At 35.1% G+C, this 26,186-nt stretch overlaps 1 protein-coding gene across 1 annotated transcript in view; it reads right to left on the reverse strand.

Moving 5' to 3' along the window:
• FNDC3A (fibronectin type III domain containing 3A) overlaps positions 1-26,186 on the reverse strand; it is a 242,358-nt gene that overhangs the window by 37,888 nt on the left and 178,284 nt on the right. The window contains 8 exon segments of the mRNA XM_028526584.2: positions 2,890-3,028; positions 4,102-4,161; positions 6,002-6,024; positions 6,026-6,058; positions 6,060-6,161; positions 10,333-10,391; positions 11,489-11,758; positions 21,116-21,353. Coding sequence (XP_028382385.1) covers positions 2,890-3,028; positions 4,102-4,161; positions 6,002-6,024; positions 6,026-6,058; positions 6,060-6,161; positions 10,333-10,391; positions 11,489-11,758; positions 21,116-21,353 — 924 coding nt within the window.

The raw sequence follows: 26,186 nt of genomic DNA on the forward strand, positions 1-26,186 counted from the left end.
CTATAAGATTCCAATGACATATTTCACACCACCAGAACAAGTATTTCAAAATTTATATGGAACTAAAACAGGCCCTGCATAGCAGCAGTGATCCTGAGAAAGAACAGCATTGCTGGAATCATACTACCTAGTATAACTATAGTACGAGGCCACAGTATTCAAAACGGCATGGTACTGGCATAAAAACAGACACACAGACCAATGGGACTATATGGTACTGGTAGAAAAACAAACAAGTAAATCAATGGAATAGAAATAAATCTCCACCCTTTATAGTTATATAATATTTGACAGAGGAAGCAAGCATATACACTGGGATAAAGACAGTTGATTAAATAAATGGTGTTGGGAAAACTGGACAGGTATGTGTAGAAAAATGAAACCTTCTTACACCACACACAAAAATAAATTCAAAATGAATCAAAGACTTAAATGTTAGACTCTAACCATAAATATTCTAGAGTAAAACATAGGCAGTGATATCTTGGACATTGCTTGTAGCAACAATTTATTGGATATGTCTCCCCAGGCAAGGGAAACAACAGAAAAAATGAACAAATGGTACTTATAAAACTAAAAAGTTTTTGCATACCAAAGGAAATCATCAAGAAAATAAAAAAATTAACCCACAGAATGGGAGAACATATTTGCTGATACATCTGATAAGGGGTTAGCATCCAAAATTTACAAAGTACTTAAGAAACTCAATACCAACCCCCCACAAACCCCCCCACCAAACAACTCAATTAAAAAATAGGCAAAGGACTGGAATAGACACTTCTCCAAAGAGGACACAGAGCTGGCCAATTGACATATGAAAAGACACTCAATGTCACTAATCGTCAGAGAAATGCAAATTAAAACCACAATGAGATACCATCTCACACCTGTCAGAATGGATATCATCAACAGATCAACAAACAACAAGTGCTGGTTAGCACGCGGAAAAAGAGGAACCTTCAGGCACTGTTGGTGGGAATGCAGATTGGTACAGCCACTGTGGAAAGCAGTATGGAGATACCTCAAAAAATTAAAAACGGATCTGCCTTTTGACCCAGTGATCCCACTTCTGGGAGTATACCCAAAGGAACCCAAAACACTCATTTGAAAGTACATAAGCACCCCTATGTTCATTGCAGCATTATTTACAATTGCCAAGACATGGAAGTGGCCCAAGTGTTCATGAATAGATTAGTGGCTAAAACAACTACGGGACATTTACACAGTGGAATACTACTAGGCTGTAAAAAACAAGTCAGTTTTACCTTTTGCCTCAGTATAAATGGACCTGGAGAAAATTATGCTAAGTGAAGTAAGCCAGTTAGAGAAAGATAAATACCACGTGATTTCACTCATATGTGGAATCTAATGAACTAGCTGAACAAACAAGGAATATGGGGATAGACTCATGGATGGAGAGCAGGATAATAGATGGCTGGTGTGGGAGGTTAGAGGGACTAAACAAAAATTAAAAAGGAGACATAGAAAACAGTGTGATAATTGCTCAGGAGGGGTGGGTGTCATGGGACTAAATGGTAATTGAAAAAAAAACCCCATAAAATTAATTTACAAAAAAAGAGAGAAAGAAATCCCAACCAGTTTGAAGGGCACTGGGCTGCTACCCCACTGCCCTACTAAAACAAAGGGCTTTAGCATATTTATAAATAAAATGCTTCTCTGACACGAAATAAAAGTAATCATTTTGTTAATATGTACATACTTGTTTGATTTACATGTGCTAAAAGAAGTTTTTAACTACCTACATCATCTAATATCCTCAAAAGAACTGGGGACTAATGAACCCTAAACTAGCAAGCTCCAAATATTCAAAAGCTTTTGCAAAGAATCTAGTCCATAGTTTTGCTCTTGGGATAAAATGAGATGATTAAATCAAGATAAGCAATTATTTTCTCACTGCAAACCAATGGCTGCTAACAGCAGCGGTACTCCCTTTCAAGGAATGTTTTGAAATTTTGTGGGAGGTGTTTCTGATCATCACAATAATGGCAGGAGTGGGGGAGCTGATGAGTAGAGGATAGGAATGAAGATATTAACAGTCCTGCAGAGAGTATGGGACATTCAGTACAGTAATTGTTCTCTCCCTATAGCATGGACTTTTTGTTGTCTTAATGTATATCCAAGTAGGTGAAATACCTGTTTATAATTATGGATGAACCTAATCCATTTCACAAAGTATTTTTTGTAGAGTTCTAATAGTTACCAATTTTCCCCAAATGCAATTACTATGCAATTTGGGAAAAACTGCACTTTTGCTCAGAAATTTCCCAAGACCTATATATTATGTCAGAAAATCATGTCACCCATGACAATATTTTCTGTGGTGTTTGAATTACCAATTCTACCTACAGTGTCTGTTCACTTCACCATATCTTGTGTAGGTAGGTCCAAACATTTACATATTGACACACATATTATTCAATTGAAAATAATTTTACTCCTCCTTTAAGGTATCATTGATATTTTAATTTTTAGTTTTTCATACTGATATTTTTAAAGCTATGAGTCTACTTATTATCAATCTCATTTAGAATAAAATTCAGAATGAATTTAGTCTTATAAAGGTGTCATGATAAAATATTTTAAAAAGGAGTGAACTTGAGAATTACTGTTGTGACACTCAAAAGTTATCACATGTCCAGTATAATAAGAAGTCTTATAAATCAGCCTTTTTTCCCTATATTTACATAAGGCAGGGAAACCCAATAAGAGTGTTTTTTTAAGATATAAGAAACAAATGCTTTCATATATGTAAAGAGCAAGAGAAGTTAACTTAAAGCACTTTTTGTCTCCCAAACTAACTGAAATTTATTCTATGGGGTGGGGGAGGAAATCCATGTCCAGTTGGAATACTCCACAGAATATCCTTACCTTCCATTGCAAAGTGAGTGAATTTTTGGTCCGATTGGCTATCCTTGGTGGATTAGGTATGTCAGGTTCACAGCTCAAGGTGGTAAAGCTTTCAGTTTCTGAAGCAGTTCCCTTTATAGAATTGTATTCTGCCTGGACTCTATGGCAATAAAATAAATAGTTTTATCCTGCAGAATCATTGTATCTGGCCTTTTAACAGCATCACCTTTAAGTACTTGCAAGTTATTAAGTTGCTCTCTAAATATTCTATGCCTATTAGAAGGGCGGCCCTTAAAAAGAAAAGGACAGACCAGTGGCATTCATCTTTTTTCGACTGCAACCGAAAGTAAAAAAATACATTTTAAATTGTGACATAACTGTGTCTGTGCATTATATATTTACATACAGGCACACAAACACTACTGCAGGCGCATGTATGTAACAAGTATGCTGAAAAAATATCATTAACTAGAGTAATATACTCCATTTCTATTCCATTTAATTATATTTAATTTTTAAAAATGCTGAATATAACCTACAAAATTAATTACACGATCCAATAATGGTTGCAATCCACAGTTTGAAAAATACTATTCTGAATAATACACTAGGGTTCATCTATAGGAGTATAATTGAAAATTCATTTAATACATTAATAGAAATAATACTAATCACAAATGTTCTTTCAAAAGGTGACTAACTAAATGCATTATACTCAGTACCAACCAAAGATGTCTCTAGGGTCTAAAAACCTTGGTAAATTACAATGGAATTTACATGCCATTACAACGCACAATAAGCAATATCTAAGTTATTCCCAATTAGGTGTGAAATTCTATTAGCTTAATATCTCAACTTGTTCTAAACCAAAACGGAGTAAAAATATATAAGTGTAAGCCAATATTATTTAGGATTGTTTTATAAAATTTCAAAAGCTGGGACCATTTTCTAGCACTAAGTTGGGTATTGTAGACATATCGTACATATTAGCTATATTTTCATTCCAATCTCTAGGTCCTACAAACAGGCTAATTAATCCTGTAAATGTAACATCTGAGTTAAAATGTTTTTACTTTTCTGAAAAGTGTGATAACTGTACCAAAAGAAAAAAACCCAAGTTCATGTTTTAATATAAAGGTAATACTAAAAATTGTATTCTAGACTTAAGAAAATGATTAAAAATAAAACTACTTATGGCATATCATAGAAAAGCAACACGTAGGAGTTCCTTACTTTGCATGGTATTCAGTGGCTGGTTTGAGATCATTTAAAGTGACACCTGTTTCTTCTCCTCTGGGTGGGGGGAAAAAGATAGTATTTCACTGCCTGATAAATAAAGCATTTCTGGAGGATATGCATCATGTGCCTCATTTATGAAATTATATTGCTTCTTACTTTACAAACTGTGGCCATATTCAAATTCTGTTAATGGCATTTGTGTAATTAGGATATGGGCAAACTTAAGTATTACCTGCATACCACTTTAAAAACAAATAAGTATGGTAAGCAAATCAAGAACCATTTTATATTATTTAAAAATCCATTTCCCACATATTTGAAATGCCAAATAACACAATACTGAATCAAACTACTAAATTTTACAAGAAGTCTGCCAAACTCTAGCATTTTATTAGAATATAACATGGAACTTTATTTAAAATGTTAGTTTAATGAACAGATAAGAAAAAACAGTAATCATAATTTAAAGTAAAGCATTTCCCATGGCCACTATTACGTTTTAAAATACAACAGGGCTCATCTTCTTAAAATAATCATTCATACAATTGGTATGTAGCCAATAAACCAGGCTTTTTCTATTCTTTTTTAATAATCACTGTTCTCTCTTTCATTTCCTTCATCCAAGTTTCTCTCCTCTCCTCTTTATGGACTTCTGCAATCCCCTCTCTCTGCCCTCCCAGATTACCAGCTACCCCGTTTCTCAAATCAAAGCCAGTAATAATTATGAGAAAGAAAACATGTCTCATTGGTAAAATACACTTTAATCAATTAGGAAGTTGCAGTAGCATCCTCAGAGAGACCTTAATTAGTGTATAGTAAAGGAAATGACTAATGTCTGTCTAATGTTCTTGGTCCAGGCTGCAAATGGAGATAAAACTTTTTAACAATTGCAACATAGCTAATAGAATCGACCCTTAGCACACCACAACCCCCCTTTATGTTGATGTCCTTCATCCCAGACTTACCCCTTAGGTAGGTTTGTCTCTTTTAAGAAAGAAAAATGAATAAACACAAGGAAGTCTCCATAGAGATAAGGAGACAGGACCTTTTTATAACCTTAGGTTACTAGATGACAGTCACTGGGGTAGTTTTACTTTCCTTTCTTCCCTATAGTAGCTATTTTTTTTTTTTTGAAAAAAGATAGCGAGAAGGTTGATGTATCCAGTGTTCTGTGTTAATTACAATCATTTGAATGATGAAGCACCCTCGTTTACAATCTTCCTGGTGCTCACATTATAACTAATAATCAACTTTACCTCTTTATTTTTTTCATTAGAAGAAGCAATGTCTACATAAGGACAGCAAAATAATTTATTTTATGAATGTCAATCATAATGTCACGACTTTAGCCACTGACTCTTTCTAAGGCTACTTGGCATATAATAAACACATTCTGAACCACGGAAAGAGAGCTATGATAGGTTTTCAAAATATGATTATTAACAAACCAACAGACAAATGAGGAATAATGGTACTAAATTCATTTTACAGTAGGATATGAGCTTTTACATATAAGAATTAACTCCAGTTCTTCAGAGAAGCAATACCATATTTCACATGCTCATAGTTTAAGAACTCCATTTTTGGTCCTGGTTTCTACATAATACAATTTATATTTATGCCTCAGGAATATGTGAATAGTAAAATATCTGTTAGGGGGCCTACTGAAAAATGAAAGCTGAATGTGGCCAATGAAAGCAATTATTCCAAGAGTATGTAGACAGAGATGTGTTACAGCTGGCATTTGTACTATTTACATTGAAATCACTATCACTGGTCAATTATAGGTTCAAACAAAAGCAATGAAGAGAGAAAAGAATAAAATCAGTATTAAGCTTTTTATGACAAACCGTTAACTTAATAATGGGAAGGAGTAAAACATAACAATACCTACACATACACACTTTTATATTTCCCATTCTTTTCCAGTACTTGAGACGAGAATTTCATAAACCATAGAGCTCTGGTACAGTAGTCTCATCTTTTTCACCATTAATGAAGCTGGAGGGAGGTGACCAGGTAAGTACTACTGACCTTGCCTGGATGTCTGAGGCCTGCAGGAACATAGTATTTAAAGCTCTATGAAAAAAAACTGTAATGTGCACAATGAACAGTGAAAAATCTAAGAGGGTTTCAAGAGTAAATAAAATATACTCTCTATCTACTTATTTTCAATGAGTCACAATAGAAACCTGCATTTGCAGATGAATATGATTTGTTCTGAATGGGCAGATGGGTTAAAAAAATTTAAAGACCACTTGGACCATTCAAAATTATTAGTGTAAACACCATATACAAATACAGTTAAAAGAAAGAATGAAAGAAAAAAACCCACTTGTAAGATCTGAAAGGGTTCCATTTCCTCAAGTTATAAAGTGTCTTACAATAAGAAAAAGACGAAATCTCATGAAAATTAAAAATGAGGAAAGGATATGGACTGTCTGAATATATAAATATAAATTTAAACAAGATACCACATTTATCCCCCCAAATGTGAGATATGTAATAGCATTATACTCTATGGAAAAAGGAACAGATTCAAAAGATTAAGTGGCTTGTCCCAGGTCACTCAAACCCGAGTATAAGCGAAGCCTGAGACTAGCACAATGTTCTCCCTCACACACTACACTTGATTCATATTATTCAGTAGCTGCTCTTTAATTTTTGGTTGGTTCCTCAATTGCATGTTTCAGTTCTTCTTAAATGAGGGTTAATGTTTTGCAATACTGTCCCCACACTTCCCACTGTTCACAGTGCACAGTGCCCAACCACTACTTTTCTTTCCATTTCAATTCAATCATCCCTAGGGAACTGCTTTAACATCCTGCCGACAAAGTCCGCTATATTATATATCCTATAGCACTGTACTTTTTTTCCTGACAGTTCACAGATAAAGCATTACATGTATTCCCTGATACTTACTCCACACTAACTTAAGTTCTGAGGGCAAAGGTCATGCCTGCTCTTTGTGTTCTATTCTATCTCCAGCTTCTATCACAGTATCTGGCATTTCTGTCACATATTATGGAATAAATCAGGTGAATGAATATAATTGGTACTCTAAATGAACTACAGCATGCAAAAAACCACAACAAAACCAATTAAAAACCCTCACCTAGACTTCACAGCTCGCATAAATTTAGTAAAAAAGGCATAGCTACCCGAACTGTAAAACAAACAAAAACAAAAAACCCCTAAAAAAACAAAGCAAAACAAAGCCATAAGCATTATTACTTTATGTTAAGATTGCAGAGGTATTGTTTTATTAAATTACCTCTTCCTCATAATATTGAGCAAAAAATTCTTTTGAAAAAACTGTTTTAAGCTTTTATGTGCCTGAAAATTAAACTTTTAATATCATATAGTATACAAGTAAACGCTGCTAGCATTAACTTTCAAACAATTCTATTAAGGCTATCAAATTCCTTTTTACATTTCCATATACATTGGATATACATAGAACTTCAAAGGATAATGCCTAAATTTCAATCCCAACTTACTAAACCTATTCTTTCCTAATCTGTAAAATAGGGAAAACTGGTTCTGAGGGTTGTTGCAGAAATGAAGAAAGTAATGCATTTATGAATTCAAAGTGTTTTGGACAGATTCTGACACTAGGAAAGTTTGTACTAGCTATTACTATGAAATAATTCTGTATATGTTTGCATTAATTTACATGTATAGAAGGAATTAGAAATAAATGAAACTAAAGCATCCAAATCTATTATTTTAGATGGTCAGAAGAAATAGGACCATAGTAGCCTAGTGAATATCTTACTGAATGGGGTAAAATGAACAAGTAACCCTGTGTGGAAGTGTTAAGAGCAACAACTTTTTCTAATCTGTTCTTGTGCAAAAATTACAGCAAGTATTTTTTAGATAACTTAGCACAAAATATTTTACCAAGGGATTTTTTGGGGGGAACGCAGAGCTTTTTCTTTTGGAAACCAGAAGTAGTTTTATCAGCGTTTAATAAATGGCCTTATTGTGGCTGAAAGAGTCCCTACTGTCTACTTCTTTCCATCTTGTACTACTTTGCCCTACATTTTACTACAGTCCAGTGATAATGATTCTTTCTAAGAAACTTGTTGTGATTATTCCCGCTCTCCCATTCCTATTCCTTTCACCTTTTGTGCCTTTTCTAACTCTTCAGAGGCTCAGAGAAAGGTTTCCTAATTGCTGTATTTAAAAGGGGATAACTCCCCTTTCCTTAGTCACTCATCACATCATCCTATTTCTGTAATAGCACTTCTTATGACCACGCACAATTTGCATATTTGTTTTTTATTGATTGTGTACAGTAAAGGCCAAATATATATATTTTGATTGGTTGTCATGATCTATGTAGCTTCAAAGAAAAATGTAATGACATAGAAAGATTGCTAAGGCATTACACAGTAAGTGAAAAAAACTTGCCATAGTGCAGTAGGGTACAGTATAACTTTTTCATAGGGGTTAAAGAAAAAAATTTATATTTTGCTGGACACATACAAATGAAGTGAAACAGGACTAGAAAGAATCCTAAACTGCTGGGCATGATTAAATTGGAGGAGTGGGTAAAAAGATATATGTTTTTACTCTATATTTATGTATTATTTACATATTTTACCATATTAATGATAAAATATCTGGATTCAATCAGTCACTGGCACTTCTTTAGCTGCTTGTAAACTGGAGTGAAGCTATAACTCTTATAAAAAGCAGAGAGAGACTAATAGTCTGAATTAGTCTAATTCAGTCTATCAGTCAAATATTACTACTCTGATATTTGATTTCTCCTTCTATTCTTATTCTAATTTTCTCTAACGCTTTTTCTTCATAAGGCTGTAATCACAGTGTCCAAATACTGGGTTGGCCAAAAAGTTCATTTGATTTTTTCCAAAAGATGGCTTGAGTAGCACTTAGTTGTCTTTAACTTCATTTGAAACAATTTTTTCAGATTATATTGTGACAGCTTCATGTCAGTGTGCATTAAAAAAAAAGTCAAAATTGGTGAATTTTTGTATAGCCATTTTAATACTGAAGATGGAAGAAAATATGCAACATTTTCAGCATATTATGCATTATTATCGTAAGAAAGGTAAAAACGCAAAAAAAAAAAAAAAGATTTGTGCAGTGTATAGAGAAAGTGCTATGACCGGCTGAATGTGTTAAAAGTGGTTTGTGAAGTTTTGTGCTGGAGATTTATTGCTGGATGATGTTCTACAGTTGGGCAGACCAGTTGAACTTGATAGCGATCAAACTGAGACATTAACTGAGAAATATGGGAGACAGCTGACATACTCAAAGTACCAGATCAATAAAGTTATTGGTGAAAATGAAAAATGTGTCTTCTATTTTACAGAAAGAACTAAACAGACTTTTTGGCCAACCCAATAGTTTGATCCCCAGCATTTTTCCCTACAAAAGCACTGTTGCAAATCAAAACTGTATTTTTAAGTGGCTATATCATTCTGTCCAGTAAAAACATTCCAATTTATCTGTGCATTACTTTGTTTTATTTTTGTTAATATTAGTGCTACAAATACATCTTTGTTTGTGTAGCTATTTATCGAGAGACAGGACTGCACAATTTCAGTAAAGTTCAATTTATATTTGTTTTGATTACTAGTGAAGAATCCTTTGAAGTCTTAATGAGTTTAAAAATATAACTATATGAGAACTTTACTTAAGGTTAATCTTTAGGCATATATGATACAATTTTTTCCCCATTAGAATGATAGCCTTTATGAAGGCTATCTAAAAAATATGCATACAATTGTATTATACAGTTTTGCTGCTATACCTTTTCGATTTTTTAAATTCTTCTATTACATCTATACTTACAAAGATTGAAGAATATTAACTTTCTTTTACAGTTTGATATTATTTAACTATTTTTGCACTTGGAGTTAATTGGATATATTTATATAAAACTCATATAAATGGGTTTTTAAAAATTTGATAATTAGTTGTATCCACACTCTTTTATGAGGACTTTGTCTGATCCAGTGATTTTCAATGTCCTTTAGTATATATTAAATCCTTATTTAAAAAATGGATTCTTGGTTGAATATTCACTTTACTGATAACATTTCTGTACTTATGTTAGATCCATACAGATTCATTACTGACTCCATATTCCTTATATAGAATAAGTTTTAAATAAGGCCTGAGTAGAAAAATACCAAAATCCTATATAAATATACCAAATATAAATGTAAAGAAAATATATAAAATACTTACCACAGGTTTGACAATGTTGGAAAGAAGTGCTTCAACGGCTTTAGTTTCTTCATCCTTTTCTAAAAAAAAAAAAAAAAGAAAAAAGAAAAAAGAAAAAATGAGTGTAAATGCAATATCCCACTCCCTCTACAATAATGTCTTCTGAAAGTAGGTTAGTATTTGAGATTCTTATTTTCTAGCTTTTACTCCTTAGTTGATATTCAGCAGCTTATGGCTCTCCAGAATTACTCTGCTTCAGTTTCTATTTCCATTTTAGCCATGATTACTAACTATAATACACACACACACACACAACTAGCTAGCAAGTTTTTCTTATAGGCAGTATATTTTTGTTCAGCCGTAAAAAACCCTTATTGTCTGCAAAGTTCTCATTTGCCAGTCTCATACCTCTTAATGTTAACTGAGTATTTGTTTCATGAAATGCCTTAATTGTGGTGGTTCCCAAAAGAGAAATATAATTGACTTGACCATAATTTATAGCCACCAATGATATATCTGAAACTTTAGCTTAACTCTTCTGAAACATCAGTGCTGAAAAAGAATGATCAGGAGGTCTCAAAAATATGTAAGAATATTTTTATAAACATTAACATATAAGCCTTGAGGCCCCTAAAACAATAAAACTTATTGATGGGAAATGAAAATTTTAAAGAAAAAGTAGTACTGCTCAGAGTTCTATTGAGGAAGTCACAGATAAAGGAAATATGGGGATTTTAAGAGAAAATAACCTTTGAAGAATTGAATGGAGAATACTCTATCCTACTATAAAGTATATAAATAGACTGGTTAACAATGTAACTAGTTACATAAAGAAGCTGGAAAAAAAGTTTTGATAAAAACCAGTATAGCCTTATCAAAGGCCCAGAAAGAGAAGAGAATCAGGATATAAACTTGGGAGTTTTTCTACAAATAAAAATTTCTCTTGGTTAGTACACTTTATGATATAGGTAAAATTACTAATTGAGTTCCCCCCAAATTGTAAAAAGAGGTAGTGTAGTAACAATTTAGGTTCTAAAACATCTTCTTACATTTAGGGAATGTTAGGCTAATAATCTATAGTTTATTTTGAGCATGACTGAAGGTTAGCATGTACTTTTTGTAGGTTAAATACTGATGAAAATACCAAAAATAACAGTTGAGTATTTTAAATAGTTACCTTTGATTTCTGTATCAATTTGTGCACCACCTTTCCCTTTCCCTGACTTGTTCTTTGCTAATCCTGTGTTTACCCCACTAGCATTCTGCCCTTTTATAAGTCCATTATGTTCACTTATGGGAGAAGGGCATTTCTGGGGTGATGACGGTGGACTGCTCATTTTCTCTTTTTGTGTTCCTTGGCGATCCTTTAATTTTTTCTGCAAACGTTCATACGTTTTACTAGATCTTTCATCTCTAAAGTTGGACCTTCCATGAGTAGAGTGAGCATCTAGGAAGAAATATAAAATTAAAAACATTTAAAAGGTCAATTTCTCCAAATACATTTGTGGCATGAGATGGAATAGGAAACAAATTTGTCATAATTAGATAAAACACACATGTCTAAGGATAATTTTGTAAAAAAACCACTATTTCTGTGTATCTGCCATCTGATAGAACCAAACTTTGTGACTTGAGTATACACATACAGACACAACATAAATTTATGGAGACATTCCTTTACCTTTTCCCAAGTAACTATTATTCCTCATAGGAATAGCTTGGTGGTATGCTATGATTATTACAGTTGGGGAATAAGACCTGAACTGAGCTATCTTTTACTCTTTTTAAGCCATTGCTTTTAGCATCTCTTTCAACTTCAAACCTATAAAATAGGTAAAAACAAAACCACCATCTGCCTAAATTCCCTTATGATTCAAAAACACAAAGCATCACTAAAAATAAAGTTTTAAGAGTTACCAAAAAGAAATGAGTGAATTGTTTATTAATAACAGAATCTAGGTATACAAAGTATTACATCTTGAGATATTGTAAGCCATACAATATAATAAAATTAACAATAAATACTATTAAATCAACTGTCCTGAGTTTATCTTTAAAAGAACAAAATTTATAAAGAACTTATAAAACTCAATAAAAAACCAAACCACCCAATTAAAAAATGGGAAAAGGAACTTCTGGTCAAGATGGAGGCATAGACAGACATGCTTCATTACCTTGCACAGCCATAAGAAGGATCACAACTTACCTCAAAACAAAAAACACCCAGAACTGCCAGAAAACTGAACTGTGATGTCCGATAACCAAGGATTTAAAGAAGCCATATTTCTCCAGATGGGTAGGAGGGGCAGAGATGGGGAGCTGGGACAGAGAGGTTATAGTGTGGTGGAGATGAGAGAGCAGCAGCTGGCAGAATGGGTGGTCCTATATTCATGAGTGGTAGACAAAACTCTGGAGGGAAACCTTGGGAGCAAGCAATCCCAGATCCTGGCCAGACCATGTAGCCCAGGGTTCCTGCACCAGGAAAATAAAGTCTCATAACTTCTGGTTATAAGCACCAGTGGGGGCTGGGGTGGTAGAGGAAACTGACAGTCTTTTGGCAGAGTCCATGTAACAGGCTTGCATTGTCCCAGAACATAAGCAAACCCACCCGCTCTGGGAACCACCAACACGGCAGCAGCTAGAGGGCACCAGTCACAAATGGGAAGGTGGTGAAGTGACTGAAAATGGGGCGAGTGCTGAGAAAGCCTCCAGCAGCCAGACAGGGCATTGTCCCCTCTCCAACCCCTCCCCTACATGCAGAGCCACACAGTGGTGAAGTGGGTCCCTGCACTGGTGAATACCTAAGGCTCCATCCCATAAAACTTAACAGGTACACTAAGACAGGGAGTCAAAGCAGCTCAATCCACAGAAATAAACACAGGGGGCTGCCAAATAGAGGAGACAAAGAAATATGGCTCAAATTAAAGAAAAGAACAAAGCTCCAGAAAAAGAACTAAGTAAAATGGAGATAGCCAACTTATCAGATGCAGAGTTCAAAACACTAGTGATAGGAAGCTCAGAGAACTCATTGAGTATGGCAAAAGCATAAAGAAAGAAATGAAGGCTATACTAAGTGAAATAAAGAAAAAATCCACAGGGAACCAACAATGAAGGGAAGGAAGCCGGGATTCAACCCACCGATTTGAAACATAAGCAAGAAATAAACAATCAACCAGAACAGAATGAAGAAACAAGATTTCAAAGAGATGAGGAGAGAAAAAGTGACTCTGGGACATCTCCAAAAGTGCCAACATCCAGACCACAGGGCTGCCAGAAGAGGAGGAAGAGCAAGAAGTTGAGAACTCATCTGAAAAAATAACAAAAACGTCCCTAACTTGGTGAAGGAAATAGACATACAAGTCCAGGAAGCAGAGGGTCCCACAGAAATTGGACCCAAGAAGGAACACACCAAGACACATCATAATTAAATGCCAAAAGTTAAAGATAAAGAGAGGATCTTAAGAGTAGCAGGAGAAAAACAAAGAGCTACTTACAAAGGAGTTCCCAGAAGATTGTCAGCTGATTTCTCAAAAGAAACTTTGCAAGCAAGAAGGGACTGGGAACAAGTATTCAAAGTGATGAAAAGCACTACATCCAAGATTAGTCTATCCAGCAAAGCTATTATTTAGAATTGAATGACAGATAAAGTGCTTTCCAGACAATGTAAAGCTAAAGGAGTTCATCATCACCAAACCATTATTATATGAAATATCAAAGGGACTTATTTAAGAAAAAGATCAAAACTATGAACATTAAAATGACAACAAAGTTATAATTATCAACAACAAAATCTAAAACAAACAAAAACAAAAACAAACTAAGCAAACAACTGGAACACGAACAGAACTGCAGACATAGAGATCATCTGGAGGGTTATCAGCTCGGAGGTGGAAAGAGAAGATTGGGAGAAAAGTACAGAGATAAAGAAGCATAATTGGTAGGTACAAAATAGGCAGGGGAATGTTAAGAATAGTATTAGAAATGGAGAAGCCAAAGAACTCATATGTATAACCCATGGACATGAACCAAGGGGTGATTGCTGGAGGGAAGGGTGGTACTGGGAGGAGAGGGGCAAAGGACGAAAAATTGGGAAGACTGTAATAGCAAAATCAATAACATACACTTATGAAAATGGGCAAAGGTCATGACTAGATACTTTTTGAAGGAGGACATCATAGATGGCCAGTAGACATATGAAAAGATGTTCAATGTTACTTATCATCATAGAAATGCAAATTAAAACCACAATGAGGTATCATCTCACACCTGTCAGAATGGCTATCATCAACAGATCAACAAACAAGTGCTGGAGAGGATGTGAAGAAAGGGGAACCCTTCTGCAGTGTTGGTGGGAATGCAGATTGGTACAGCCACCATGGAAAGTAGTAAGGAGATACTGCAAAAAAAAGTAGAAAATTTTTTTCTAATTAGGGTCTGCCTTTTGAACCAGCAATCCTCCTTTTGAGAATATATCTGAAGGAACCCAAAACACTAATTCAAAAGAACATAAGCACCCCTAAGTTCACTGCAGTGTTATTTATAATTGCCAGGTTATGGAAATAGCCCAAGTGCTCATCAATAGATGAGTGGCTAAAACTACTATGGGATATTTACAAAATGGAATACTACCTGGCTATACAAAAGAAGAAAGTTTTACCCTTTGCCTCAGTATGGATAGACCTGGAGAAAATTATGCTAAGTGAAATAAGCCAGTCAGAGTAACACAAATACTATGATTCCACTCATACATATGTGGGATTTAATGAACAAACTGAACCAAGAAGCACAACAGAGACAGAATCACAGATAGCAGGATGACAACTAAAGGGGGAAGGTAAGCAAAAAAGGGTGGAGGGATTAAACAAAAAGAAGAAAGGACTCTTGGACATGGACAACAGTGTTGTGATTGCGAGGAGGGTGGTAAAAATTATTTAAAAGTAAGAAATAAAATCTGCAAAGACAATATTTTAAAGTCTCAAAAATCTTAGTAAAGTGTTAATTTATCAATGTTTTAAGAATATTGGTACAATAATTTTCTATATAGTGTTAAGTACATATTCATACTGTCTAATGCATATCCCCTTTGAATAACAATGGATTTTAATGTAGTAATTTAATGTACAATATAGTAATTGTAACATCTATATTTTCTTAAATTTTCTCAAACACATTTTTAAAAACTAAGTCATGACTTCCGGCAAGATGGAGGAATAGGTGGACGCACCGTACCTCCTCGCACAACCAAGAACAGAACTACAATAATTTACAACAAAGATTTGCAGTCATAATATCAGAACTGTCAGAGGATTTATCTAAATGGAAGTCGGACAGCCAAGAAGTTGAAGTAGACCCGTACATCCAGACTGGTAGGGGACGACGAGCCGAGCGAGCGGGCGGGCGCGGGGCTGGCGCGGGTCGCAAGCGCGCGGAGGTCGGGGGAAATCTGGCGCAAAATCGGCGCAACAGCAATCCGGGGCACAAGAGCGCAGCGGTGCAGCGGTGATCCCTGAGTACGCAAGCAGCGGCTGGGGGAATCAGTGGGGCAGCGATTGTGGACCGGGGCAGAGCTCACAGCCCAGAAGCCCAGGGAAGTGTCTGACTCCAGGAGAACGGAAGTGTCGCCATTGATCCCTCCTGTCGCCGCTCCCGCCCCTGCCCCCACATATGACGTCACAAGCTAGCGACTGGGGCGCCCAGCCCCGGTGAACACCTAAGGCTCCGCCCCCCACCGTAAAAGAGCGACCAGACCGGAGAAAAAATAAGTAAATAAGTAAAATAATAGGAGAGACAGGGAAAGACATAAGACATGTTTCCAGCAGAACAGATCAGTCCCCCAGGACTCATCCTTTTGAGTGACCAAGAAATAGCCAATCTATCAGATGCACAGTTCAAAACACTGGTGATCAGGAAGCTCACGGAACTGGTTGATTTTGGATCCAAATTACATGAAAAAATGCAGATTACCATAAAAGGGATGCAGGAAGACACACGGAGGAGAGCCAATTGTGAAAGGAAGGAATCTGAGTCTCAAAACAACACAGTGGACCAGAAGGAAGATAGAATCAACCAAGCAGGAGAGCATGATGAAATAAGAATTCAAAAAATCGAGGAAAAGCTTAAAACCATCGAGGACACCTTTAAACGTTCCAACATCCGAATTATAGGGGTACCAGAAGGGGAGGACCAACAAGTGGAAAAGTTATTTGAACAAATAATAAAGGAGAACTTCCCCAAACTGGCAAAGGGAACAGTCTTCCAAGAAATCCAAGGAGCGCAGAGAGCCCCAAAGAAGCTGGACCCAAGAAGAAACACACCAAGGCACATCATAATTACATTAGCCAAGGTAAAAACGAAGGAGAGAATCCTAGAAGCAGCAAGAAATAAGGGGACAGTAACCTACAAAGGAGCTCCCATCAGACTGTCAGCTGATTTCTCAAAAGAGACCTTACAGGCAAGAAGGGGCTGGAAAGAAATATTCCAAGTCATGAAAGACAAGGACCTACATCCCAGATTGCTCTATCCAGCAAAGCTCTCATTTAGAATGGAAGAGAAGATAAAGTGCTTTTCAGATAAGGTCAAATTAAAGGAGTTCATCATCACCAAGCCCTTACTTTATGAAATGCTAAAGGGACTTATCTAAGAAAAGAAGATAAAGAAAAGACATGTATAGTAAAAGGACAGCAAACTCACAATTATTAACAACCACACCTAAAGCAAAACCAAAAGAAACTAAGTAAACAACTAGAATAGGAACAGAACCACAGAAATAGAGGGCACAAGGGGGGGCTAGCAGTAGGGGTGAGAGGAGGAGAGAGGGGGGAAAGGTATAGAGAATAAGTAGCATAGAATGTAGGTTGAAAATAGATAGGGGGAGGGCAAGAATAGTACGGGAAATGTAGAAGCTAAAGAACTCATAAGTATGACACATGGACATGGACTAAAGGGGGGGAATGTGGGTGGGAGAGGGGGCACAGGGTGGAGGGGAGTGAAGGGGGGAAATGGGACAACTGTAATAGCATAATCAATAAAATATATTTAAAAAAAAAAACTAAGTCATAATTAGCAGTAAGAAAATAGAAAAGACTAATTTATACTATATACTCTAAAATAAATATTGTAACATTATGTACAGTAACATTAGGATAAAAACATAGGAATTTGACTACCTACATGTAAAAAAAATGAATTCTGATTCCGTCACACTGCAACCTTACTTAATACTGTATAGAAAAATTAACTCAAATGTCATCAAAGACCTAAATGTAGACATTAAAACTGTAAAACTTAAAGAAAACATGAGAAAATCTGCATGACATTTGATTAGACAACAGTTTCTTAGAAATGACAACAAAAGCACAAGCAATTAAAACAATCTGACTTCATCAAAATTAAAACCTTTTCTACAACAAAGGATACCATCAAGAAAGTGAAAAGACAATATGGGAGAAAAATCTGTAAATCATGTATCTTAAAAGAGTCTTGTATCCAGAATATATAAACACTCTTACAACTCAAAAATAAAAAGACAATAACCCAATTTAAAAACATGGTTAAAGATCTGAACAGATATCAATAATCAATTGAAAAGATGCCCTATACCTGTAGTTGTTAGAGGCAAGCAAATCATAATCTTAATGAGATAAAATGTCACACTTTAGCAGGGTAGAATTAGAAAGCTGACAATAACAAGTTTTGGTAAGGATATGCAGAAATTAGAGCCCTCATACATTGCTGGTGAGAATGTAAAATAGGGCAGTCACTATGGTAAACAATTTTATAGTTCCTCAAAAGGTAAATACAGAATCAGCATATGAGCCAGCAATTCCACTCTTAGGTATATACCCAGAAGCAGTAAAAACATATGCCTGCCAAAATTATATACAAATGTCAAAACACTGATATTCATAATAGACAAAAAAGTGGAAATAACCCAAAAGTCCAATAAGTAATGAATTGATAAACATATTATACCCACACAATGAAGTATTTTTCAGAATAAAACGAGTAATCATGCTAAAACCTTGAAATAAACCTTCAAAAAATATGCTAAGTGAAAAAAAGCTGCACATAAAAGGCTACACATTGTATGAACATTTACATCAAATATACATACTGTATGTACCTTTATATGAAATGTCTAGAATAGGCAAATCCATAGAAATATATAAAGTAGATTAGGAGATGGGGTAAAGGAAATTGGGACTGACTTAATAGGCACAGAGTTTCTTTTTGGGATGAAATGTTCTAGAATTAGCATTAGTAAATATGGTATATAATGAATATACTAAAAAAACACTGAATTGTAAATTTTAAAGTGAATTTTGTAATGTGAATTTTATCTCAATAAAAAACACAGAAACTTTACTGTATACTTTTAAAATGCAGTTATCCAAATTTTTTTATATTTCACTTATTATTCAAGATAAATAAAATAATAAAGCAACTATGGGGGGTTATATAAAGAATATGTAGTAGAAAGAGCAGGAACTTTATTATCAAAAAGCTGAGAGTAAAATCCTCAGCAATGAACTAGCAGTGGCCATGCAAAAATTAATTGACATTTCTGAGCCTCAGTTTCTTCATCTGTTATCTTGCAGAATTTTATTGAGGATTAAGTGATGTAATACATGTTGAACAAAGTGCAGATTCAGTAATGGTAATTGCTGATAGTGAAATGTTGGATTAGGTCCCACTTTGGAAATCTATACAAAACATGGAAAAATATCAGGGAGATAGCTAACAGTTATAAAACTGCTGCCCATTGTAAATTCCTTGGCTTGTAACCTCAAATACCATATGTCTCTTGCCTTCCACCACTAGGTAGCTAGTTTGTAGAGATGTACTCTTTGTAGATTTGTATGCTTCACTTTTCTCCACATGATTGTTAATTGTATTTATGAAGTCTAGTGCATATCCCCTTTGAATAACAATGGGTTTTAACAATGCAAAATAGTAGTAATTGTAACATCTAATATTTTAAATTTTTCAAACACATTTTTAAAAACTAAGTTTAAATTAGCAGTAAGAAAATAGAAGAGATTAATTTGTAGCATAAACTCTTGCTACTCAAAATTATGTTCATTGGAATACTGCATGAGCCTCACCTGGGAGTTTGTTAAAATGCAGAAACCCAAACCCCACCCAGACCTACAGAATCAGTAAGTATTACTTGGGGAATAGAAATAAGTTTAAAATAAGACAGAATACAACATTATAATATATAATGTACCTATTACAGATTGTGCTACATATTTTAAACTTTGTACTTAAGGGTTGTATCTTCTACAAATTTACTAAGTATAAATGACAGGTTCTGCTAACTGCAAGGAAAACTCATATATCAAACAGATTCAGTTCTTTGGGGATTTACAGGCAAATGAAGCAGAAAGCCATACAAAAAATAAAATTGTGTTTGGTTCTGTGAAAGAAACAGATTTCAGTGCTAGACTGATAATGCAGGGCCATGGATAGTTTTTCTGAGAGCTGAAATCTAAAGGGAAAAAAATGAGCCTTCTAAGGAAAAGAGGGAAGAGCATTCCTGGTAGAGAGAACACCTGTACAGAGGCAATGAGGCAAGAAGGAGCTTGGAGGTTCTGAAAAGCTGAAAGAGGGTGGTGGGGACAAGAAGGACAAGGCAATGAGAGACCACAGAATAGAGTCTTGTCCAGGGCAGTGGTTTGCAACCAGGGCCAATTTTGGTTCCCAGAGGTCATTTGTCAATGCCTGGAAATGTTTTTAGTTGTCACAACTGGGTGAAGTCGAGGGTGAGGGGAAGGTTGGAGTAGTGTGTTACTGAAATCTAGTGGCCACAAGGCAGAGATTCTGCTAAACATTCTACAATGCAGAGTCCCATCCTCCACAACAGACACTTATCTGTCCTTAAATATCAAGAGTGCTAAGGTTGAGAAACCCTGATCTGGTGAAGGGTTTAGGACTTCATACAATTGCAAAGGGAAGTCACTGAAATAGAACAGTTTTATTTATATTTTTAAACGATTACTCTGGCTGATTCTGAGGGCAAGAATAACAGTAGGAAACTGGGAGGCTGAACTGCAGTTGTCCTGACAAGAGCTGATGGTGGATCAGATCTGAGTAGTAGTAAGAAAAAGTAGATAAATTTCGGAAATTTCTAAAAATAAAACTAATACCAAATGATGTGGAAGAATCAAATTTTACCATCTGGTTTTCACTTCAGCAACCCGAAGGGAAAGTGGTACCATATACTGAGATGAAGATGACAGAGAAAAGCAGGTTCCATAATTAGATTTGTGTTTTAGAAATGCTATAACTGAGATGCATGAGGGTATATAGATGGTATTTAAAGCCACAGGAAAGAATAAGATTACTATTTTGTGTGCATTTTGTTTCTAATCTTCCCAACAATTTATTAACTCCCTCAGGGCAGAGGTTATGTTTTACTGTTTTTTTTTTTTTTCAAACTCTCAACAGAACATAGCAACTTTGGTTAGTAGCAGGACAGCCTTCAGTACTTAACAATGATGTGATTATTCCTGGCTAAAAATTTTCCTCAGAGCCTAGATAGCACAACAGAGGAGAGGACGTCTTCTTTGAATGTACCTCCACTAAATATTACTACATGATATAAATTACTTCCTTCTCTTTGATTTTTTACTCATTTGCCTTGAAGAATGATCATGAGGATGAAATAGTGCTTAGATAACAAAAAATAATTGATATTGTTAACCATTTTTGTTTCTTTTAGATAATACGATTAATAGCATCTATTATATCCAGGCAAAGAACAGCCAACTCCATAAAACAGGCATACTGTTAGATGTCTTACCTACATCTCCGTACACTTGTGAAGACTGATACTGTGGCATATACTGTGTTGCCATGTCGCCAGCTCCAGTCACTGGTGAATACATATGGCGTGGTGGAGGGGGCATCATGGTTGGGACAGGAATGAAACCTGGCAAAGGAGGATGTGTAGAACGATGTATGACTGTGTGACCACCAGGATGAAACTCTGGTGCTTGAGGAACCACAACAACTCTTCGAACACCATTGTCTTCAATAACCTATAAAATGAACATTAGAAGTTTCTTTCATGGATGTAAGCAATTCTTTTGAAATATGTTAGAGTAAGAATTTTTACACCACTAGGAGTTGATTTGGAAAATACTATACAATCAATATGAAGACTTTATTAAATATATTAAGTACATATGAGTTAGCATTGAACAACATGAAGTAAGTAGTTTTTGTTATATAATGCAATGTATATCTTAAAACACTGATGAGACTAGCAAAATAATATAAACAATGAGCTATGATACTGGTATTAATCCTATGTGTTACATGCATTTAGTGATATAATGATAATGAAGGGAGACTCAGGGAATTTTTGGTTTGGACATAGGAGGGGTCAGGACGAGTGGGAGTTGAGGGAAAAGTAGTTGTGGAAACACGAGTTGTGAAATAGAAATAGGGTAAAAAACGAAATCCAGACTCCTAAGATCAACCATATATTGAATTTAGATACAATATTTGTATGAACAAGACCAGAACAATTTTAACAAGTGAAGATTATTTTAAGGGAGACAAACATCTAGTACATTAACTCTCATTTAAGAAAAAAAATATTTGTGGCTTCGAGTCTTGGAATTACACATTTTTAAATAGGGGTCACACTTGGGAAAGGATTTTTTTAAATGACAGAATCCCCCTGCCCTCTTTGAACCTCACTGGAGCAGCAAGGACACAGAGCAAAGACTAAAAGGATATAGTATTTATCTCAAACATTGGAATCCTACTCTATTAAAATAGGGTCTTGACCCTTTTTAGATTTAGTGACCTAATCTGACTGTTGCATGGTGACTTGAATGGTTACTATTGAGGTATAAAATACGGCTGATAATACCTTTCCTGAGGAAACATAGAAATGTTAAATAACTTACTAAGGTTACAGATAGTAGTCGAACTCAGGTAATTTGGCTTCAATTCTATACTCTTATCCTCTTTATGGGTATAGAATCCACAAGTACTTGGTCTGCTAGTTTTATTATTTTTTTTTAAGAATTTCACAAGTGAGATCTCACTGGTAAAAAGGAAATGGCTAAACCGCTTATGATATTAAAACCATTTTTCCCCTGCTGAAAAACAACATTTAAAATACAAAGGTCAGCTGGGGGGAAGGGAGAATAGGGAGTTATTGTTTAATAGGTACTGTTTCAGTTCTGCAAGATGAACAAATGGTAGTGATGGTAGAACAACAGTATGAATGTACTTAATGTCACTGAACTGTCAATATAAAATGGTTATGGAAATTTTGTTATATGCATTTTACCACCATTAAAAATAATAAAAAGCTAAGATGCTGAGGGGGGAAAAATGCCAGACAAGGACTAAGTGGGTATGGAGAACTCTACCACATCAAGTAACCCTCTGAGTATCCAGTAATTTGTGACTGAGGCTGGAGAACTCAAAACTATCTGCTAAGTTGCTATCTGCTAAATCTCCAGCTGCTGAGAAATTAGACACTGAATTTTACACCAACAGAGTACAATGATGGCGACGATTTAAAAAATAAAATAAAATCAACAAGTTGTGGAAAGGAAAACAAGATAAAATATAATCTAAATTAGTATATGTAAATAAATGAAGACAAAACAATGGAATATAAATCAAATGGGGACATCATAGCATAGTCTGATCACCTAACCACATATGCCTTAATTTCTAATTAGGTAAGGACCTGTTTTCTTTCCTTTGTTGAATATAGACATAATTGAGAAGGGCTGAAGAGAAAGGAGGTTGTGTTTACTGACATTTAATACTGTGTGTGTGTCTTCTCTACCATAACAGTCCATGTTTTGTTTTATTACCATTTTCTCTCCAGTGCCAGGTGCCGTACACTCAGAATATGCTCAAAAAATTTCTGCTGAATCAGTGATACGAACAGAAATAAACATATTCTATCAGTTTTATTAGAATGCTACATTTCTTTCCCTCCTTACAAGAACACCAAGCTAACAGGGTTCTGTGTCTTCTTCAAGTCTTAGAAATTTTGCTTCTCATCTATTCTGTGGCCTCACCCTTAACCCAAAAAAGTATTCCTACTTTAAGCTATTCAACAATATAGTGATTTCTGACCATATATGCAATAGACTTTAATATATCTATACACACACACACACACACACACACACGAGTAGGTAACTACGAATGTTCTCTCTAGTTCTAACTATACTCCTTTATCTTCATCTAAGTCCCCCTTACCTTCTAGTTTCTAATGTTGCCCACCTTTTTTGGTTGTTTTCCCCAGGAAAGACAGGGAAGATCGAACTCAGACTGGTTTACAGAATCTTTGGAAAATTTACTGACCTAACTGTTGCATGCTGACATAAAGGCCAAGCCCAGCTCAAAACTGTAATCTGAAATTTTTCCTGAATTGATATAGGCCCTTTCCCTGCATTATGAGACTTACAATCCCTTCCTGTTAGGTACTCTTCCATCACCATAACAACCCACAGTCCATAAAAAACTGGGGAGACATTACTAGAAAAGCATAGAGAGAACTTTTGATGGTTCAGAAGTCCCACTGGGGTTGTCTATAATATTTTCTTGATACATCACCAACTTTTATCACTAAAATACCATGTGTTGAGATAATAATTTATGCTCTTCGTACCTGTAAGTTAATATTATTTTCCAGCAAGTTAAATTCCTTTGAATCCTATCATCTTTTACTTCCTGTATCAGTAAGTGCTTTCTTTGTGTTTGAGTTTTACAGATTTTGTTTCCCCATTTGATAGTTTAGTTGGCACAGATTTCTACCTTTACGCAGTATATCAAACTCTCACAACTTTCTTCTTTTATTTGCTGAGTCCAGCAAACAATTTATCATTGTTTCTGTTCTGAGCAATAATAAAGCTCATTGAAGGTTATGTCTAAAATTGTTTATAATTAGAAAAGAGTTTAAAGGAAAATATATGCTAAAGTATTTCTAGGTTACAATATTCAGTGTAATTTTTTTCTTTACTCTTTTATGCATTTTCCAAGTTTGTCTACATAATAACGATCAGTAGATAGAAAGCAGGCTGACAGCTCTGGGAGTTGGAAGTGTTGGGGGTAAGGGGGAGGTGGAGGGATTGAGCAAAAAAGAAAAAACTCACGGAGAAGGACAACAGTGTGGTGACTGTGGGGGTTTTGGGGTGGGTGGAGGTGGAAGAGAGTATAGGGGAATAATAGGGAAAAAATTAAAAAATAAAAACTGATCAGAAAAAGTTTAAAACAAACAACAGTATTTATTTTTTATCACTATTTTGTCTTGCTTGCAAAATTATTTCTGTATACATAAGCTTCTGCTCAACAATTTTATTTTGCTTTATGCATGCATATCATTTTAATTAGCTTTAGGTCTCCCTATCATATTAAACAGTGTTATATATAACTTACATAGAGTCACAGTAAGCAATTTTAAAAAGGAAAATACATTTTTATTAATTATGCTATTATAATTGCCCCAATTTTTCCCACATTACCCACCTCAATGTAGTAACCCCTATTCCCTCTGGCAATCACACCCCTTAGTTCACGTTCATGGGTCATGCATATACGTTCTAATTTGTACTTCTAAACCACCGCACTTTTTCCCCATTCTACTACTCCTTCCTCCTCCCAACTGATAACCCTCCAAATGATCTCCATATTTATCAATGTTTCTGTTCTGCTTATTTGCTTAGTTTTTTTAAATTTAATTGTTGATAACTATGAATTTATTGCCATTTTAATGTTCATAGTCTTGATCAACTTTTTCTTAAATAAGTCCCTTTAACATTTTATATAATAATGGCTTGGTGATGATGAAATCCTTTAGCTTTACCTTGCATGGAAAACAGTTCATTCCAGAGGGTCCCTTAGCCTATCCTTGCCTTTTTGGGTTCTTTTTTTTCTTGCTGTTCTGAGTGAATCCTTTTTTTCTTTCTTATGTTCCAAATCATTGATTTGATATTCAGCTTTATCCACTCCACTACTGATTTCCTGTAAAATTTTCTTTTGTTTATTTTTAAGTATATGTTATTGATTATGCTATTACATTTGTCCCATTTTTTCTCCCCTCTATCCCCCTCTACCGCAGAATACCCCTCTCCCCAACATTCCCCTCCAACCTCACTTTAGTCCATTGGTTGTACATGTAAGTTCTTCTTTTTCATTTCCTATACTACTCTTAACCTCCCCCTTGGCTATTTTGTGCCAACCAATTATACTTCTTATTCCCTGTACCTTTCCCCTGCATTATCCCCCTCACCCATGATAACCCTCCATGTGATCTCCATTTCTGTCATTCTGTTCCTGTTCTAGTTGTTTGCTGTGTCTTTGTTTTTTAGGTTCAGTTGTCGATAGTGGAGAGTTTGTTGTCCTTTTATTGTTCATATTTTTTATCTTTTTCTTAGATAAGTCCCTTTAACATTTCATATAATAAGGGCTTGGTGATGATCAACTCTTTTAATTGACCTTATCTAGGAAGCACTTTTTCTACCCTTCCATTCTAAATGATAGCTTTGCTGGATAGAGAAATCTTGGATGTAGGTCTTTGCCTTTCATGACTTAGAGTACTTCTTTCCAGCCCCTTCTTGCCTGCAAGGTCTCTTTTGAGAAATCAGCTGATAGTCTTATGGGAACTCCTTTGCAGGTAACTATTTCCTTTCCTTTTGCTGCTTTTAAGACTATCTCCTTATCTTTAATCTTGGGTAATTTAATTATGATGTGTCTTGGTGTGTTTCTTCTTGGATCCAACTTCTTTGGAACTCTCCAAGTGTCCTGGACTTGTATGTCTAGTTCCTTCGCCGGATTGCAGAAGTTTTCCTTTATTATGTGGTCCAGTAAGCTTTCACTTTCTTTCTCTTCCT

The sequence above is a fragment of the Phyllostomus discolor genome, chromosome 11 (genome assembly GCF_004126475.2).
Source record: "Phyllostomus discolor isolate MPI-MPIP mPhyDis1 chromosome 11, mPhyDis1.pri.v3, whole genome shotgun sequence".
NCBI lineage: Eukaryota > Metazoa > Chordata > Mammalia > Chiroptera > Phyllostomidae > Phyllostomus > Phyllostomus discolor.